General features: G+C 44.8%; 1 protein-coding gene across 1 annotated transcript in view; it reads right to left on the bottom strand.

Moving 5' to 3' along the window:
* Nucleotides 1–20458, bottom strand: part of SLIT3 (slit guidance ligand 3) — a 609828-nt gene that overhangs the window by 172589 nt on the left and 416781 nt on the right. Inside the window, exon 6 of the mRNA XM_060008410.1 lies at nt 1910–1981. Coding sequence (XP_059864393.1) covers nt 1910–1981 — 72 coding nt within the window. The remainder of the gene's footprint in view (nt 1–1909; nt 1982–20458) is intronic.

The following is a 20458-nucleotide window of genomic DNA, read 5'->3' as shown; positions in this document are numbered from 1 at the left end:
AGAGAGGTGGAGTAGCTTGGCCAAAGTGCCACCACATTCGGGATTCCACACCCAGGCGTGTCTGACTGTACAGCCCTTCTCTCTCCCCGAAGACAGCCTTCCTGGTGAGGCAAGATGACACCACTCTGAGTTGAGAGAACTAACATGTGGGCTGTCAGGTGGTCACAGCTGTTTTGTGGCAGCTGGTGACTTCCATTTCCTGGTCTCTTCCCAGGGAATTTTCTCATCCTTCTCGAGAAGAAGGTGATATGCTCCTAGCAGCCCTCTCTACAGAGGCTTTTTCTGCAGGCAGGGAAAATCGAGCCTACCCTTCTCAGCTCCAGCCTCTTGCTAAGAGGAGTCCTGGGTTACTAAATTTGGGCTGGCATCCTCTCCCTAGCAGACACACATTTGGTGCCGGTTCCGGGGTCAGAGTTTGGGTGAGGAGACACCATCAATCTTAGGAATGACAACCCGACCTCTCTGCCTGTGGGTCCTGCCTTTTCTGTACCGGGAATTCTCGGTTTTCATCCAATTTCCAGCAGCTTGCAGCATCAGCATCCTCTCTGATTTCCCGTGATTCCTCTTGGAATTACCTTCCCCTCACACAACGTGCAGAGGATGTCTCCAACCCATGGCTACTGTCTGCGGGGCCAGGTGAAAAGGATGGTGGAAGGAGGACCTTCCTTCCCTTATGGACGAAGGGACATGTTAACGTACTTGTTCTTTCATTTGTTTGACATTTATTCATTCTTCTGGAAGTCAGAGATATGTAACCTGGTGACTACGTAATTTATTTATTTACTTGTTTATTTAATTTTCAGGGGGATGCTCAACACATCCTATGCTTATCATTCTGGCTAGAACTGTAGCATCAGAGTTATTTTTAGAAGCAAGCAGTTAACAGAACTTGGAAAGGGGAAGTCACCCCCAAGATAAAGCAACCGTCCCCTTCATTTTTCAAATGAGAAGCTGAGGGTCCAAGCACAGAAGGGACTTGCCCAAGGTCACACAGCTAACCGAGGGGCTGAGTCAGGACCGAACCGCACGTCTCCCGAAGCAAGTTCTGCTAGGCTGTATTGCCTTCCTCTCCAGGTTTCCCCAAATCAGGGACAGCTGGAAGTGTAGTTGGGGCATGTGGGAGGACAATCAAAATGTTTTCTCACACAATTCAATTTGAGTTTGACCCCAGGATGCCTCCTAGCCGACTTTCCCCCTTGGAAATCAGGTGTCCTTAGCTGGACCCATCTGAAAATCCAGAACACAGAAGGGCGGCTACACATTTTTCCTAGACAAGGTATGCAGGGTGGTCTTCTGGGGAGGGGTGCACCTCCTCTCATCTCCCCCCCCCAGCCCTTGTCACTTTAAGGTTACTGCTTAAAGTTTGGATTTAATCCTGAGATGTGATCTCAAGTGCAACAGCAATGACTGGACTTTTACCAGGCTGTTTGGCATTCCCCCTGGTCCCGTGTTAAAGTCGCTTTCTGATTCTGGGTAATTCCAGCCGACCCCCTGGTGCTACCCCTTTCTCATTTCCCAGACCTGTAACCTGCCTCTCCATAAGTAAGCCCACACTCAGACGCTCCCTGATTGCTCTGGCAGGCGCTGGGGGTCTACTCCAGCCCATCTGTTTCACCCAGCAACAAATACCGCGGGAGCATCGGGGGAGAAAGGACTCAACTGAGACTTAATTAGCAGTAACCCCAGTTTGTGGGAGGAGAGAAATCCCACTTTGCTGCCTGCAAACACTTTGGCCAAGGTGAGCCGGAGGGATCTCCCGGTTCGCAATTTTAATAGCACTGCAGCAGAAGACACAGAAATGCATCCACACGGACCCCCCAGGCACACACACTCCCCCCTCTCCTCCTCACTCGGACACACACACACGCACGCACACGCACACAAGGCAGCGATCGCAAAATCAACTCACAGGATCTCTAAATCACGCAGCGCTCGGAAGGCTCCATCTTCAATGCAGCTGATGCGGTTGTTGTCTAGTTGCCTGTGGAAAAGCAAGGGAAGAGCATGAAGGCTGAGTGGGGGCCGTGCTGAGGAGCTGGGCAGTCTGGGCCGGGTGTCCCTGGTCCCCCGAGCGCCTGTCCCTCCACCCTCGCCGGCTCTGCTCGTCCCCGCCAGGAGCTCGTGCAGAGCCAGCCTGTCTGCCACGCTGCTGTCTCTCCTCTCTGACTGTCTGAGGGAACTACACAGACGAGCGCACCAAAGGCTGTCAGGTCTCAGTAAATATTAATTGCGCATTTTTTTTTTTTAGGCAGAAGGGAGTAATTTCATTACATTAGGGCATCCAATCCATTACGAGCTCTTACCGTCATGTCACTGAAACAATTTCATTAAGCTAAAGGCCTGTAAATCATTGGAGGTCACTGCTCTGCCCTCCGTGACCTCCCAGAATGCTTTTTTTCCCCTCTCTCCCTCTCCCTGTCTCCCTTTTACTGGAAGTTGCGGTCTTCTGCTCTGACACAGTGCTAAATCTCAAGGCTTTATCTGCCCAAGAGCAGCGAGGGTGCATGGGGAATATACCAATTCCAAATTAGACTCAACTAATCTAATTTTATAGTCTTTTTATTATTCTAAGCACCAAATGTCTGTGGTGGTTTGATGTCTCTCTGCTTTGTTATGGGGCCCATCTGGTAGGTCATTCTATTGAAGTCTTTTCTGACTAAATACAGATTCCCTCAAACTGCACCAAGCATCATCGACATTAAAGAAATTCATTGATGGAAGCGTTCTGGATGCGGAAAAAAAGGACTATCCTTATTGCCTTAAAGATATACCACTTAAATTTAAATTGGGGAGAATTAAATGCACCTATTTCAGGACTTTTTTTTCTTATGTCCCTTTCCATCTTCTGAGCACGGAAATCATGTCTTTTAAGAAGATGCCTTGACTCATATATATTCCAGCTGGGGACTGAGGTTATTCTAGTTGAAGGATAACAAATAGATTCCACTATCTCAAATGCCTGACGTGTAAGTCAGAAGATTTACCATGACCACACCCCAACTTAAATATCATCTATTATATATATATATATATAATTTAATTTAAAAAAAAAGATGTTATATAGAAAATGGTTATTACCACCAGGCTGTCTTATATTTTGTGTGCGGAACACACACAAAATATCATTTATGCTGGGGGCCAGGAGAAAAGCGTGACTGGAAAAAAATATTGTAAAGCGATTATACTCCGATTAAAAAAAAGAAAAAAAAAACAAAAAAGAAAGAAGTGTGACTGTGTTGAAAAACTCCCTCCTAGGCTCCTTTTTCTTTCTTTTGTCTCAGATAAAATCAGCCCCTCTCAAGTGCAGGGTTCTCCTGATGCTGGAATTTTCACTTGAAACTTGTGCTAATCTATTCCAAGACAACTCTCTGCAGAAGATATATCAAAGTTGCCTCTGGTAGCCCTCTTGGAGCATTTTATATTCTGCCGAAGGAAGGTGGAATTACAATTAAAATCCTATTATCATTGAAAAAATATATAGATGCAGGATTGCATAAATACGCAGGAATGAAACACGTAGAATCAGAGTGATGGAGAACATCACAGCAGACGGGCTCTGCCGCGGTCTCATGCGGAATGGAACCATCTCAAAAGACGCTCCCGATACAACACACTAGGTGTTTAGGATTATAGAATTAGCAGGAAATGGGTATCTCAAGAAGCAGAAGCACTCCGTAGGTTGACAAATTCTACATCTAGCGTTCAAAGTCCTTGCTGACGCCAAATCACACGGGATCTCAGAGTAGTTCCTGCTACCCTGAATTCTTCCCTTAACGAGAGTTTACTGAGTGGCCTTTCTGTAGAGCTCCTGTAAGCATTGGGGCCATTGATTCCCCGCAGAGGTTCTGTTAAGGCAGCCTGCTACCACTGCCCAACTTCTAGATTTATCAGCATTTAAGTGCCAATGAATTAACAACCCTTGCTCCATGCCAAGGCCACCAAACCTTACCAAGCAGAAATGCAGTGGAGCTGGCTTTTGGGTCCAAGAAATTGTTCATTGAACATGCTGAATTCGGCAAAAATGGTACCATCCGCCTAAGTAGAAAAGTACCTAAATCATCCAATCGGGAAGTCTGGGGTAGTGCGTAGAGATGGTAGTTTGTGGTGCACCTGCTTTCGTGCAGACATTTTAGAGAGGTCCTGGCTATTAGAATGTTATTTATTTGCCGGATTTGTGAAGCGTTTTCTATTCCTTTTCTTTATGAGTGCACCAGAAACCAAACAGGATACTCTAAATGTACACTTTTACATGAAAAGTATGTAACTTGCAGGGGAGAAGAAGCTCAGAGAAAGAAGAGAAAACATGAAGTGGTAGAAAGAAATTAAAAAGGGTGGGGGGGAAGGAGATGTGCAAAAGATTTTAAAAAATCCACTAGTCTGGGCTTCCCTGGTGGCGCAGTGCTTGAGAGTCCGCCTGCCGATGCAGGGGACACGGGTTCGTGCTCCGGTCCAGGGGGATCCCACATGCCGTGGAGCGGCTGGGCCTGTGAGCCATGGCCGCTGGGCCTGCGCATCCGGAGCCTGTGGTCCGCAATGGGGGAGGCCACAACAGTGAGAGGCCCGCGTACCGCAAAAAAAAAAAAAAAATCCACTAGTCAGTCTCCCATCAGGGTCCTGCCACTCAGGATACAGAGCAGTGGAGACAGAGTCTCTGAGAGGACGCTGCTCATTCTAAGGCTAAAAGCAGAGATCTCCAGTACGTTATCAATTATGTGATGTTTAAATAGTTTCACGGGGTGGCACAAGTCGACACCTAGTTCTTCATGAATAATGGGGAAAACCAAGCTTTAATAAAGCATCTCTGTGGGTGTATTTTATAGAGTATTTTGGAACACATGAAATGTATCAAATTTTAAAATATTTATGCTGAAGTGTGCTTTTCTAGAAGACATTTATTATAACCAAGATTGTCTCCTTTCATTCGAGCCACAGATAAACAGTATCCCTGCCTTGGTGGTCAGAGTCCTTCCCAAGATGCATCATTCCTTACAGAAATCTACAGGGTAAAGGCCTGCAAGGGTCCTGTCAGGAAACGAAAACCCGAGTTACTTCACTTCCCAGCGATTACATCTCCATGGCACTGAGCATCAGAGCGTTCATGAAATGCTCATTAATTGTCTGCAATCAATTCTGATATTTCCTGCAAATAATCTAGGTCCCTAAAAGAAAGTAAATACACACTTGGATCCGACAAGTTTTCTTTCAGAATTACATCTCAGACACATACAAGTTAGTCCTGAAGCACGGGAGAGGAGAGGCGAAATAAAAGCAAACCCAGCATCTTTTTGTGGGTGTTGGGAGAGAAGTGAAATAGGCACATAGAGAACCTTCCAGAGCTAAGGCCAAAGCATTTGACTTAGCAGTTTGCTTCTGGGGGTGGATGGAGGCTGCCGACTATGCTCTAAGCTCTCAAGTCAAAGGTCGATATTGTGCCTTTGAAGAGACTCATGCAAAGAACCTCTTAAAAACAAATCAAAAAAGCCCATTGCCCCCTCCACACACCGTTACTCAGGAGGCAGGTGCAAAAGGAACTTCGGAAACGGGAGCACTAAGAACTCAGCCATCTGAAAGTGCCTGGTAGCTCTCTTTCTATTTTTCCTTGGCAATAAGAAGTGTGTTTTGTACTGCTAATGAATCTTTTCTTCTTCTTCTTCTTTTTTTTTTTTTTGCTTTAATCTTTTCTTCTTGCCACACGAAATAACCTACCCCCATGCCTTGCCTAGTGCCAGGGACTCCACAGCTGGTCACGTATGGCTGCAGAATGAGTCCTTCTAGTGCAAGTGTGACAGGGCTGGGCTCAAAATATATGGAAGAAAGCTCTAAGCCACGAGCAACACTGTTCTGGCTGTGGCCCTATGGCCCCAGCACTAACAATAATGACGGAGCATTCCCTTCACGAGCACATGGCGGGGGGCCGCCTTTCTGCCACACAGATCTCTGCCAGCCAGCATTTGGGAAGGTCGCTTGGAAGAAAGGGAGATTTCCATGGGCGCAGAGAAAAGGTGGAGGGCAGGAAGGCAGTGGATGGAGGAAAGGTTGGCTGTTTATGTTTTGGAGGCGACTTTCATTGTCCTCTTACTTTATACAGAATACTCAATGTGATTTACACTCTCCTGCCTGTGAATAAGGCGAGAAGCCCCCAAACGTTCATGATATTAAATTAACTGCTCTAATTTCCCTGGGCAGCTCAGATTTCGGCAAACAATGCGAGTGCTAAAAGGATACCAGAGTCCATTTAGAAAGGAATCCTCCAACAAGAACTAAATGCAGACTCCCCGAGAGGAGCTTTCTGACTACTGTATTTTTATACTCTGAGAATATAAACAAGTCAGAAAGCAAAGTCAGCGTGAGTGAGGACTTAAAATAATCTCCACAAACAGCAGACAGGGAGATAGTGCTTTTGTAAGAATTCCCATTTGTAAGCATAATGTTATCACAATTCATCTCTTTCCATCACAATTTCAAATTTCATCATTGAAGCAGGATAGAAATATTTCTGCAGTTCAAAGATGAAAAGAAGCACATCTAAATCCTTAAAAAGGGGTTTAAAAAAAGCCTGATTACAGTATCAAGAGGCATCTATCTATCTCCCAACCACCACTGCACAACAACAAGAGAAGAAGGAAAATTTCATGATTTCAGTGATGCATTTGAGACTCCGTGAGGAATACCTCGAAAATAGAAAGCTCCAGAAATAGGCTTTGGAGAGCTGGAAGAAAAGAAGAATTTCCAACTAGCTATCTAGATGCAAGGTCTACATACCAGGGTACACCTACCCAGATGTTCACTTCTCATCCTGATGTTCTGTGGGTCTCAAGAATCTCAGCCCATGAATCGGTAAACCTAGCCTCAGGGCACTGTCACCCTGGGCCCAAAATTCAGCTGCAGTGTTTTGCTATAGGACTGCAGCGACTCTAGCTGCAGTCCTCCTGATGCTAAATGGGAGAAGTAGCTAAAGTTCAGCACCCTTTGGAGTTAAGCAGTTTGCTAATTTCCCAGCAAAAGGATCTACATGAAATGCGCAAAACAAGTGGAAGGGCTGCTGCATGAAATTCACAAGGGAAGCCTTACTAGAAATTCAAAGCAAGTCTATGGTCTCGGAATACAACAGTTAATGAACCTATAAGAGCAACTGAGTATTATTAGATGTTCACACTGATTAGGTACCAGGGTATAGAATGAAGTGTGAGAAATCCTTTGAAAATATTTGGAAGGTTACCACCTGTGGTTTTATATCTCAGTTATCTTAAAAGGTATAAGAGAATTCTAAAAACTAAACTAATTTGAATTTGTTTTTAATGAAATAGATATGTTCCAACATAAACATATTCGAAGTGTATTTCTTTTTCTACACCGAGGAGAAATAGAATGTTGCAACTATGAAAAAAACAAAACAAAACAAAACCAACCTGGGAAAAAAAGAACCTGCTTTCTTAAAACAAGCCAGAAGACAAAACATGAAGTAGCCTTGGCCTGCTATTCCGTTTCTTCCTGTTAGCCAACTGTCCTTTAAGGAGAAAACAAGAAATCCAGTAGTGTTTCTGAAGGTTGCTTTATATGACAGTTTAACATTCTAAAAAAATCATTATTGAAGAACAAATTATAGAAGCAGTTGTCTTCTGCTGGCTGGGCTCTTCAGAAGAAACAAAATAAAGCTCAAGGTTATTTTAACTGGCAAAAGGAAAAAAATCGTGTTCAAAAGAAATGCATACACTTCATATAATTGAGTACTGGTCACACTTTGTACGCAAATCAAACACTTGATCCAAGCCACAGTCTGCTAATGAATTGTCACTATCTCTCATCATTAAGGAGCTACTGTAATTCCACATTAAAACAACATCTCAAATGAGCAAAAAGAGCGGAATCTATTATTTTGCACATTTTGTACACTTGCCCACCAGACCTAAGAATAACTGCATATAGATATGTTTACTGATCCATGAATTATTTATGTATCCACAAAGATTCTTGTCTATAGAACTGAGAACTTTATGCCTATTTTTTCTACATAATAATTACACGTACTATCTACCTATTGTATGCATGTAAATGAAAACGCGTATTACAAGATAGGTAAAGAAAGTGATATTGACCTCTGAAATTTAACATGCCTCCATCAGTTATACTTACAGAGATATTTAGATAATTAAGTGATGGTTAGCATTCCCAAACTTCAACCAACCAAATCTACTTTGCAGAGGACAGAGTCCTAGGTTAACTAAGGTCTCTGATCAGAACACCTGCCTAGAACTTAGTGAAAAATTGAAGCATGGATCTGTTTTACTAAGCATCGTTATGCATACTTCGCCACATGGCCAGCATAATACCTTTTATTTAGTATATATCATACTGCTGTTTGACATATGCAACTTCTCAGCGGGAGAATAACTGCATCCACTCCAGTAGATGCTCCTGAAAGCCAGCTCTGCAATAATGCAAACACAGATGACGGATTAGCACCAAAGCGGCACGCCAGACCTTGGAGAATAAAGGCGTGTTTTACACATCACTGGGAAATATCAATAACTCCACTTCTGTGTTTACATAGTTTCCGGTTTGTCAGGGATTTGGCAAATGAATTTGTGCAGAAAAATGTGTGTGTGTGGCGGGGTGTTAGAAATCCCTGCAAATTAATTCAGCAGGAAGGACAGTTGTTGGGAAGAAGCTGAGCTCTCATTTATTCTGGACAAGTTTCAGAAACAAATTTCTGGCTTTTCTAGATAAAACAACAACAACAAAAACCAAGCAAACAAAAAGCAAATCAAACGAAGATATCCCATATTCACAAGGAGAGAATTTCTTTTCTCAGCAACTTTTAGACCAAGGGGGACCGAGGAAGTTTGGTTATTGTTTGCAAAATGTGCTCTCATGTTTTGAGACATGCCTCAGATCCAGCCTTTCTTGTGTCAACCTGATATGAGGACCAAAGGACTTTATAGCTAGGATGGCCAACTTGCCAAGGTTGGCCCGGAACTTCCCCCATTTTAGCACTGAAACTTCTGAGACCAATCCTGGGAAACTCTTCCGTCCCAGGTAAACCTGAAGGTTTTGCACCTTAGTGTATAACTCTGTGGGAAACATGTATTCTCAGCACATCATCCCTTCACCTATGTCCCTACGCCTTAAAATGTCTGTTGATTCACAAACGTGGCTTTCAGTTATATCATCTCCAAAAAGCTCCTCACCGCAGCTACTGTAAAATGGGCTGTCGCTTTACAAACACACCTGCAACTGGACTGGTGGGGGCCTTCAAAGTGGCTGAAATGTTCCAATGTGATTCTTAACCTTCCTCATTGGCAATTAAAATTTCTTTGTAAGAGGCATCCTTGCTGATGTCATGAATACTCAGAGGCTAAACAAATAAAAGGCTGTCTCCATAGCGATGGGGGGTCGGTTTGTGGTTTCCCTAGTTACACTCCTGAGCGATAACCATCTGGGGTTCCTCCCTGGCAGAGGGGAGAGGGAGTGAGAAGCTGGAAGGATGAAATGTGCTTTTGTTAACAAGCCTGAAAGTTATCTCCCATGTCTCTGTGTTTTACTTCTTTTTAAATCAACCAGCACAAACTGTAGTGAGTTTTAACATTTTTTCACCCTCATGGGCATTTTGGAAATTTTTCCTTTGGACTCTAGGGGTAAATTATTCCAGCTGTGAGAATATGACCCACAAGCACAGCAGAAGAGTATTTCTTCCGATACTGAAGTGGCTGCAGGCGTCGGAGCCCAGGTGGGACACTGGTTTTCATTCAAATATGGGATGGTAAGCAGTACTACTCTGGTCTGAAGTCCAGGGTGTCCCCCACACAGTGAGCCTGCATCACAGGAGGGCAGGGACGGCCTCCTAAGACCTTGAAAGTTCTTTGTTTCCCTTTAAAAAAAATCCCATGGATCTCTCATGTAGAAATTTAAGACTTCCTTGAATTTAGTCACATTTCCAATTCTCAACATGTGCTACCCATTTTTTTTTTTGCGGTATGCGGGCCTCTCACTGTTGCGGCCTCTCCCGTTGCGGAGCACAGGCTCCGGATGCGCAGGCTCAGCGGCCATGGCTCACGGGCCCAGGCGCTCCGCGGCATGTGGGATCTTCCCGGACCGGGACACGAACCCGCGTCCCCTGCATCGGCAGGCGGACTCTCAACCCCTGCGCCACCAGGGAAGCCCTGCTACCCATTTTTTATAAAATGGAAGACGAGGGCTCCTGTAAATTTCTGGCCATGTGATTGATATGATTCACATCTGCCCCAGTGGGCCTGGAGGGCAGAACATGGGGTCCAAGAAGATTATTCTGGAGTCTTAAGGTTCTGGGCTTGCTTGGGACTTGCCACTCCTTTCTTCTGTCCTATTTCTTTCTTTTGGAATGGGACCATCTATGTGGCCTATACCTGTCCCACCATTGTGTTTTGGAAGCACATATATATTTGATTTCATAGGTTCACAGCTTTTGTTTCGGAATGAATCATAGCTCGAGTCCCACCCATATCTGATTTAGGTGATATTTAGATGAGACTTTGGACTTGAGACTTTTAAGTTGAGGCTGGACTGAGTGTGGGTCTATTGGTATGTAATGAATGTATTTAGCACGTGAGAAGGACATGAATTTGGAGGGGATCAGGGGCAGAATACTATAGACTGAATGTCTGTATCTTCCCCAAATTCAGATGTTGAAGCCTATCCCCCAAAGTGGGTAGGTCATGAAGGCAAAGCCCTCATGAATGGGATTAATGGCCTTATAAAAGAGGCCCTAAAAAACGGGCTCCCGGGCTTCCCTGGTGGCACAGTGGTTGAGAGTCTGCCTGCCGATGCAGGGGACGCGGGTTTGTGCCCCGGTCCGGGAAGATCCCACATGCCGCGGAGCGGCTGGGCCCGTGAGCCATGGCCGCTGAGCCTGCGCGTCTGGAGCCTGTGCTCCGCAACGGGAGAGGAGGCCACAACAGTGAGAGGCCCGTGTACCGCAAAAAAAAAAAAAAAAAAGGGCGCCCTTGCCCCTTCCATCATAGCAAAAAGACAGCTGTTTAGGAAGCAGGCCCTCAGCACACACAGAATCTGCCGGCACCTTGATCTTGGATGTCCTAGCCTCCAGAACTGTGAGAAACACACTTCTGCTGTTTGTAAGCCACCCAGTTTATGGTATTTTGCTACTGCAGCCTGAACAGACTATGCACCATCCATGCCCCCAAGTCTCAGTTTCTTTGTCTGTACAATGGAGATAAGAACATTTAGCCTGAAAAGAAGTTTTGGGTATGAAAGTTATGAAATGTATGCGCTCTGAAAATGTATTTGTGGCCTTGCTTAATTTTCTTTGCTTTGAAATAAAGAATATTAAATATAAGAATTCGTCTTCCTAATCTCAAAGGGCTCTTTCAGCTCTCAAGTTATGGGGCCTGAGGTCAATTTCTTATGAGATTTTTAAGAGAAAGTTCTTGCTCATCTTACTCAGATCCTGCTGTGATTTGAGCTTATCCTTTTATCCCTTCTTCCTGCATCCCAGACCAAAGAATCTATTATTGAGATATTCAATATATTCTTTCTGGACTGAGGGCAGCAGTTCAGACTCACGTGCTTTTTGCACTTCTCCAGCTGATATGAGATTGAAAGGCAAGAAGCCACCAAAACCCTGTACGGAAGACAATACAAATTTTTCTCTTACCGGGACAATGATATCCATACAGGCCCATATTTATAACTCCCGTAGGCGTGAACCACTAAGAAGGGTAATTACAAAATTTAACCCCATTTCTTCGTGGCCGTTTGCAGTTAATAACCAATCAAGTAATGTACTGAGCACCTAAACCGATCAAATGCCACACCGTCATCTAGGGTGTATGACTTCTCCATCTTAACATGGCTTAATCCTTACACAAACCTTGTGGCCTTACGCTGTAACTGTTACAACAACACAACCACAATAATCACCGCACGCAGTACCTACTCACGTCTGGTAGGCATTAAGTATTGAGCTGAGCATCTTCAATATCTTTTCTCAGTTGGGTCTCACAATAACACCACCCCTATTTTACAGAAGAGGCAAGTGAGGCATCAAGAGTTTCATCTCTAAGCTCGGCTTTGGACCCAGATCTGTCTACACCCATAATGACTGCAGGTGATGCTGTTTCTCTGTAAATGGCCCAGACTCCTTAGTATGGCACTGTTCACCCTCGCTATGCACCAGGGGAGAGTACCACGTACTCACTTTTGCTGGTCCTTTGCCCCTCCTCCGTTTGGGGAATCCCTTCCCCTCCATCAAGGCCCTCCTCAGAGGCCACATCCTCTATGAAACCTTCCTCTGCAAACTCAGGCAAAATGAACCACTCTCTCCAAAACCTCCTGACCCTTGGGTCATCCTTCCATTAAAGCACTTATTTCACAGCAGTAGGACTAGCTGTAAACACAGGAGGAAACCACGGTTCAGAGAGGTTATGTAGCATTTTCAAGGCAACTCAGCTAATAGATCGGAGAGTCAGGTTCACACCTGTCTTCCTGATCCGGGAAACTTAGGTCTCACCCTCCATGCTATCCCACTTCTCCCCGACTTTCAAAGTGCAAGGATGGGGAGCCTATAAAGTGACTGTGTGGACTTAACTCATTCATATTCGGATAGAAAGAGGCTGGTGAGAAAAGTCAAGGTTTGGTCTTGGCATATGTCACGGGGACCCAGTTGCTGTCATTGGCCTGCAAGCATCCTGACCCAGAAGATGGGAGGTGAGGGCACTGCAGTCAATAGGGTCCCTTCACCTCCCCTGTGTGTCTCTGAATTAGATTCCCTGGGAGCCCTAGGCCACTTGACTTTTAGGATCATTGGAGAAACCAGGCTGATTTTAGCTCCAGTTTCTGGGGATAATGGGAAGGGATCTATATCCTAAAGAGATGCTACAATTCCAGGTCACCTTTTGGGACCAATGGGCTGTCTCCTGACCAGGCTGGGACAGCTTAGTGCTTCTTGAGCAGGGGTGAGGCACATCCAGGGAAATGGCTCTCTCTGCTCCAGGCAAGTGGCAAATTGCACAGATTTTAATCAGTCTTTCCTGGGCCTGGCCTTCCCTAGTGTCACATAGGCTCTTCTTCTAAAGGTGTACAAGCCGTGGGTCCTGAACAACTGGGTAGCCCTCACCAGGTCATGTACTCAGATGTACGGGGTCAGTGGCCATTAGCGAGGTGTCACTCAAAGGTATCTTTGTGGCAGCAGAAGCCAATTAAAATGTGTCTTGTAAGCTCAGTGTAAGGGGATATCAAGGTCTTCCTGTAATTAACTGCTGAAAAAAGGGGCATCAAAACTCAGCAACATGGGCAGTGCTGATAACTATATTCAATTCAGCTAATGCACAGAACTGAAATACTCTAGGAAAAGGCCAGCTTCTTTTCCTTTGCTGTGACTTGCAATGAATAATGGATGTCTGCACTCATTGGCAACAGGAGAGCAGGGGCAGGATCTGTCTTGCTCACGACTGCTCCTGCCTCACAGCACCTGGCGCATAGGAAGTGCTTGGTGCAAAACCCTAGGGGGTCACAGTGAGGTACTGCTTTCCACCCACTAGGATGGCTCTGCTCAAAAAGATGGAGAGCAAGTGCTGGCAAGGACGCGGAGAAATTGGGACCCTCCTACATGGCTGGAGGGAATGTAAAAGGGTGCAGCCACTCTGAATGACAGTTTGATGGTTTCTCAAAAAGTTAAACACAGAATTACCCGATGACCCAGCAATTCCACTCCCTAAGGATATACTCAAAAGAACTGAAAACAGGCGTTCAAACAAAAACTTGTACACACATGTTCACAGCACTATTCACAATAGCCAAAGGCAGAAACAACCCAAACGTCAGCCAGTGAATGAACGGATAAACAAAATGTGGTATATCCATACAACGGAGTATTATTCAGTCATAAAAAAGGAACAAAATCCTGATACATGCTACAACATGGATGAACCTTGAAAACATCATGCTAAGTAAAAGGGCCAGACAAGAAAGGGCACATATTGTATGATTCCATTTAGGTGACATATCCAGAACAGGTAACCTACAGAAACAGAAAACACATTAACAGTTGTTGGGGACTGGGGTGAGGGGGAGAATGGGGAGTGGCTGCTTAATGGGTATAGGGTTTCCTTTTGGGGGGATGAAAATGTTTTAGATCAGAATGATGGTTGAACAACACTGTGAATGGACTAAATGCCACTGAATTGCATACTTAAAAATGGTGAGTTCTACGTTATGTGAATTTTACCTTAAAAAAATTTAAAAAGAGGAGCTCTATGAGAGCATCACATCGTGAGAGTAATTTTCCTGTGACAACATCACAGAGAAAGGCAGGGAAACCTAGGGCAGATCTCATACTAGGCACAATCAGACAATAAATCCAGTTCGGTCTGGTGTGGAAAAAAATGTCTCGGTATTTGAAGAGCAATGAGAATGATGGAGAGAAACAATGGGGGAATTATTTACAGCAAATTTTAAAACTCTTTCTCCTAGCTGGCTTTGGGGACACTACCAGTCACTTTACACTTCGGAAAAAATAAAATTGGTGGAAGCAAAAGAATGAGGATGGTAAACTTGATGGAAGGGGGCAAAATCATCTGCTCGATTCCTAAGGCAAATATAAAACGTTGGGGGATTAGCCACTATTTTGTATTTTCTACACCACTGCTCTCTCCTCTTCATTGGTACCCAGCACAGATAACTCAGTAGATTGTGTTTGCTTTTCAGCAGCTGAGTTCCTCATTTTCTTTTTGCCTGTCCTCAGATTGCTTCTTTGGCTTCCCTCTCTGAGAAGGCTGGAAAGGAGGCCTTGGCTTACCCTCATGGCAGCAAGAGAAGCATCTCTGACCAGAAATCCTTCCCTGCCCGGGCCTCTGGTATGGGTGGGCTATGGGAGCCCCCAGGCAAGGTTTCAGGGGAGGAGATGAGGATGGAGGTCAGGCGAAAATGGTGAGTCATTTCCCTGACTACTTGCCTCCAAATTCCCACAGGACTCTGGGGCAGCCACAATGGTCTCACTGAGCTGAATAAATCCAAAAAAGTTGGATCACAAAGAAGAGGCCAGAAAAAGAAAGGAGAGAAAGGGTTGGAGCCAGAGAGGCCCCTCTGAGATGGTTCCCACCTGGGTACTTAGGTGAGGGCCAGTTTAACCAATAAGCTTCCACGTCTGGAGCTATTGTTTCCAGCTTTCTGTTGTGGCTACTGCTATTAAAGCTGGCCATATCCAGCCTGAAGGAGGTTTCTAATTTCCCTCCTGATTCCAGAAAAAGAAATAAGAACTGAGGATAAGAAACACTACACTAGGGGAAAAAGAAAAACAGAGATTCTCTTTTTCTCATTTGCCAGTAGTAGAGTTTTATCTAAGATTCTGTGGTTTACGGGGGAAAATAAAAACAATTTGCTCAGGAAGCAGATGACAAGGATCTTTGACCTTGCTGGGTCATGGTCTAACTTCCATGGGCTAAAATTTCCCTATCAGTCAGACAAAGGGGTGAAATAGATGATTTCTATGCATCTCTCCTGAGCAGACATTCAGGGCTGCAAAATATTAATCCAGCCCCTGAATCCTCATATGAAGATTTCCTCATTTTGTTGTTACAAGGTACTATCCAAGGAGTGAGATTTTATTTTAGTGCAGTACGTTGAGAATGTAAATATGAGTTTCCTCTTGTCTGGAACAGTTAAGACAGGAAACATCCATGCACTGGAGGTCTGAACAGTAGGTTGGAGAAAAATACAAGTGTGAATGAAATGTGGCATTACTCCTCTGCCAAACTGCTCCATGGGAACCCACCAAGCTCAGGTGTCCTCACCAGTGCCTACGGGGTGGAGATTCATGGAGCATGTGGTCGATAGGACAAGTCCAGCTCTCTCAAGTTTCTGGATGCTTCTGGGGTTAGAAATAAGGGGTTAGGCTGTTGCAGCTCCTTCTACCTCATCTCCTTGAAATGTCCTCTTTTCCTGGTCAGAAACAGCATGTCTCAGAAACAGTCTTTCCTCCCATTAGTCACAGAGTTGACAGTTTTTTTGGTTAACATCTTTATCGGAGTATAATTGCTTTACGATGGTGTGTTAGTTTCTGCTTTACAACAAAGTGAATCAGCTCTACATATCAGAGATGACTTTTGAAAAGCACTGAATACTTTTTACAGTGGTCTCCGAAAGCAATACCACTGTAAAAAGTGGATATTCCACATCCAATGGGGGTCTGAAAAAATGGGGAACACAGCCTCTGAAGGCAGAGGGGAGAAAGCCATCCCGGGTGATACCCTCAAGTTGAGTGATTTACCAAGAAGCTGCTGGGGGGTGCCGGGGCAGAGAATCAGTCTTCCAGGATTTTCCCAAGAATTGCCACTAAAGTATGTAAAAAATGGGAATCCTCAGCCCCAGAAATGATCTTGGGACTGGCACTGCTTTTTCTGGCAAGTTCACCCTATTTTTACATCCCAGCTAAATGTCAGTTCCCTCACAACCGTTGGAAGTTGGACCTGAGGCGGGAAATGCATATTTCCACATCAAAGTCCTATTTTTCTCAGCCATTCAAACTTCAGCTATGGAGTGTGCTGGCCTCAGTGCACAAAGTCCCCAAAGCAGCCTCCCTCACTCATTGGGCGCCCAGAGCTCTCTTAGCCTCCTCAGCTGTTGCTGGTCTTCGGAGGCCTGAGCCCGACGGGTACAAATGCACGAGCTTGTGTCTTCTTATGCTTCCTCAAGTTCTCTAATTCGTTTTCTTCCTTAGGAAATTCCTTTTTGAATTCACCACCCAAGGTTTCAATTTCCCATCCTAGGTTCCTCACATCCTTTCCTGGACACCCACATCCTCAGCAGAGGACACAGCACACTTGCATCCCAGTACACTTTGGTTCCTTTGCCCCCAGCCAGACTGGACGCAGGGGGTTCAGGATTCACATGGGAATTGTGGAATGGGGTGACCGCTGCCATGAACCAGCCTTCTGTAAACAGATGGCAAATGAAGCTTGGGGTGAGATAAACCCAGTGATCCTGCCACAATGAGCGAAGCCATCTCTCAGGATTTGAAAACGGAAAAGTTGAACCCATCCGATCAGAGGAAAGGGTTGGATAGTCAGAGCTAACATTTCCTTTGTCTGTGATGGATAGCCACTTTGGAACTATTTCCTGTCCTGATTTTTCCTTCGGTCAGCACCGCAGGGGAAACGGGGTGGAGGGACGGTGTCTGTTTCGGTCGTGATGTTCTATACGAACCCCTCCAAGAAGAGCGCAGTGCTAGAACTGTGTCTGTACAAAAGGTTTGCATTAACTGTAATGAAGCAAATGACAAAATCAATAAAGCGAGAATTGTGTGGCTGTCATAAAGATGATGTAAATCCAGGGTTCACGATGGTTATGAAGCTATTTAGAATCGTAATTAAAACCAGTACCATTTTTTTCAAGATAAAAGCCCCTTTGACAACCATAAATGCAAGCTACAGGAAATTTTCCACAAATATATTCAAAATTAATGTATAGCACAAAGATGGCATAAATTAACGGAGGATAATCCGTAAGCCCAGGCTTCAGAATGTAAGAGCACTGAGTAAGGAGATTTTGATTTCGTGTTTGGTGTTCAAGTGATGTGGTTTTCAATTTTAATCAAGTTAAAGCTTGGCAGAGCACTTAGAGACTCTGAATGAATGGCATATTTCTGACAACTGCTCTTCAATGAGACTGAAAATGCTGTCTCTGTGTTTGCACAACTTGAGATCTGACGGCATTTGCTACTTTATGCATCCCACGTATTTTAGAAAAGAATCTAGCTGTGTGTGTGTGTGTGTGTGTGTGTGTGTGTGTGTGTAGGAGAAGATGACCTTTTTGTTTCATTCAGGAGTGGGGACGGGATGAGGTGGGGGAGAAAGGGGGTGGAATGTCCAGTCTTCCAGTCCTAATGAGCTATCATCCTTGGACTTTCTTTCTGAGCCCTGATTGTAAACGGTAACACTGAGGTATCTTGGGAAACATTATGTACCTACCTACCTATCCATCCACCTAACTTTAGAGCATCACTGTTTACTTTCAGATCATGAGCAATATCCCCTATTGTGGCCTTCAGTGCTGCTGAAGGAGATTCCAGCCGTCTGGGTGATTATAACTGTAGAGTCATAGAATCTCAGTATTGGGAGCAATCTCAGATATCATCAGGTCCAAGTCCATCATTTTTAACAGAAGAGAAAAGTGAGGATTAGAGAGAGGAAGAGTTACTTAAAATCTTAAGATAGCATTTGGCAGTATACTCAGGACTTGATCAAGAACACCTCAGGTCACAGTATTTGCAGCAGGAACAGTGCCGTACGATATGCCAGTGAAAAAAATAAGACAGTAAGTGATGATTATATTGTATTGCCAACTCTGAAATGCCACTAGAATTCAGAGATGCTTGATTCTTTCAATCCGTTTGGGGCTTCAAGTATGGTGAGGAGATGGTTGGGGAAGGTAGTAAGTAGGAATTGAGGAATCCCAGTGATTTAGGGGTATATTCACGTTCTTTTATTTTCCTCATTTCTTGATGGCTTGACATCTTAGGGGATCTTGCTGACTAGGGAGAGACTGCCACTCCTAGAGCTAGTTAATTCCTTAAGATAGTAAGTAATTTATCAGTGAGCCCATCTTTCTTATACAAACAAACCAATCCTGAGTCCCTACCCCCAAGCACTTCCTTTACGGAACTCTCACACAGGGAGCAAATATTTTCCCTCCCTACATCACCCCAGGGCCAGGTACCAGACCACTACAAACAGCCTCTGTCCCCCAAGGCCCATTGGAATTATCCAGACTGGCCAGTCCCAAGCTGTTTCCCGAGCCCTGCCTTGTCTTTCCCAAGGAAACCGCAATACAGGCTGTGGTCTACGCCTTCCTTCCCTCTTGCTTCTGTCTCCTGACCCTGGTGCTTCCCTTGGTGGCCCCGCATGGCATGGTGTGCCTCACATTTCTAGGAGAACTCTGAGGAATGATGAACTTTTCTTTTAATGGCATTCACCTCCCTGTGTTATCGCTCAGTCACCTTTATAAATTAAGCCCTGGACGTAGGACAAAGGGACCCAGGTTTAGGTCACAACTCCTGCCCACTGTCTGAACGATCCTGGACAAGTTCAATCACCACATATTTAAAAAGAGAAGTGTGGACTGTATTTTCTCCAAGTCCTCTCTAGCTTGATTAAGTCTATGACTCTAAGTAGAGTGACCTGAATTCTAGGTCCTCTGCTCAACAGGCAGCGAGGCAGGCTGCAGTACAGGAACGGCAATGCTGGCCAAACCACTTAGTATAAAAGCACAGCTCTCACTTGTCTCAGTAGTAAAATGGGCAAAGAAAGGAATTCATTTCAGGAAATCTAATTGCATTAAGGAGCTGATTCCAGAAAATGGTCTTGGATTGATAGTCTACCGAGATGCCTCGTCTCCTGAGATGAACAATCCAGCAGAGAAGATGTGCACATCCACGACTCGATTATACTGGTTGACAGCAGGTTCCCCAAACTGCACAAGGACCATCTTAATTGCCAGAAAGGTGCGGATCTGGGAAGCAGTTTCATAATGGACCCCAAAGAAAGCTGAATGCCAGATCTCACTTTAAAATGGCCCAAGACATGGAAAGAGGCTCCGGGAAGGTTTGATTCAAACCATTCAACCTCTGGGACACACAATAAGAAAGCCCCTCAAAATTCAAAGCAGGAAGCCTTAGCTTGGGAGCCTTGGGGTTGCTGTGTACAGGGCAAAGATGGGCCTTTTTTTTTTTAAACAGTAGCAGCTGGAGCTGCAGAGAGAGCATCACTTCACGGGCTACAGGAGATGTAACTAGGAGAGATGGACCTTCTCTTTTGAGGGAAAACAACACAGGACCATTGCTAAAGCAGAGTTCAAGTTTAGAATCTTGGCTCTGTGGTCTACGTGTTTTCCCTGTAGCTGAGTAAGGCTGACACAGGACGAAAGGAATCCCTTGGGATATTTAAAATAAGGCATGGGCAGTAAAGCCAGGTTAAAGGGAATGGGGGCAAGGAGATTCTGCTTAAGGGTATCTTTGGAAAACCCCTTTTGTTTGAACCCCTGTGAAATGTCTTCAGTTTTGAGTGCAGAAAACTCCAGAAACTGATTACAGTTAATTGGGGTTTTACTGCCTGGTGGGGTCCTCTTACTCTATTATTCTGGGCTGAATCACCAGCACCCAGCCACACTCTCCTCTGCATTCATTTCTGCCTTGTCTATAACTCCTAAAGTTCATTGAAGAGAAAGCTGGGTTTTATCTCCTTCATTGTCTGGCTTGGGTAACAATGTGCGCTGGGAATGAAGGAAAAGAATGCCACGCATGAAACACCCATGCTATGAGACCCAAAGTGTTCCTAAACCCAAATTAAATGCAGTCTGTTCACAGCACCACAAAGTCTGATTTGCTTGACAACTGAAAAATGACTCAATATTTGTATCTTCCCAATGAATCGATGCATTGGTTGCTTTCAGTGACCACACAGAGCACACTGTG

This window comes from Delphinus delphis, chromosome 3, assembly GCF_949987515.2.
Source record: "Delphinus delphis chromosome 3, mDelDel1.2, whole genome shotgun sequence".
Lineage (NCBI taxonomy): Eukaryota > Metazoa > Chordata > Mammalia > Artiodactyla > Delphinidae > Delphinus > Delphinus delphis.
Note: the sequence above shows the minus strand (reverse complement) of the source record. Positions and strands in the feature narration are given on the sequence as shown.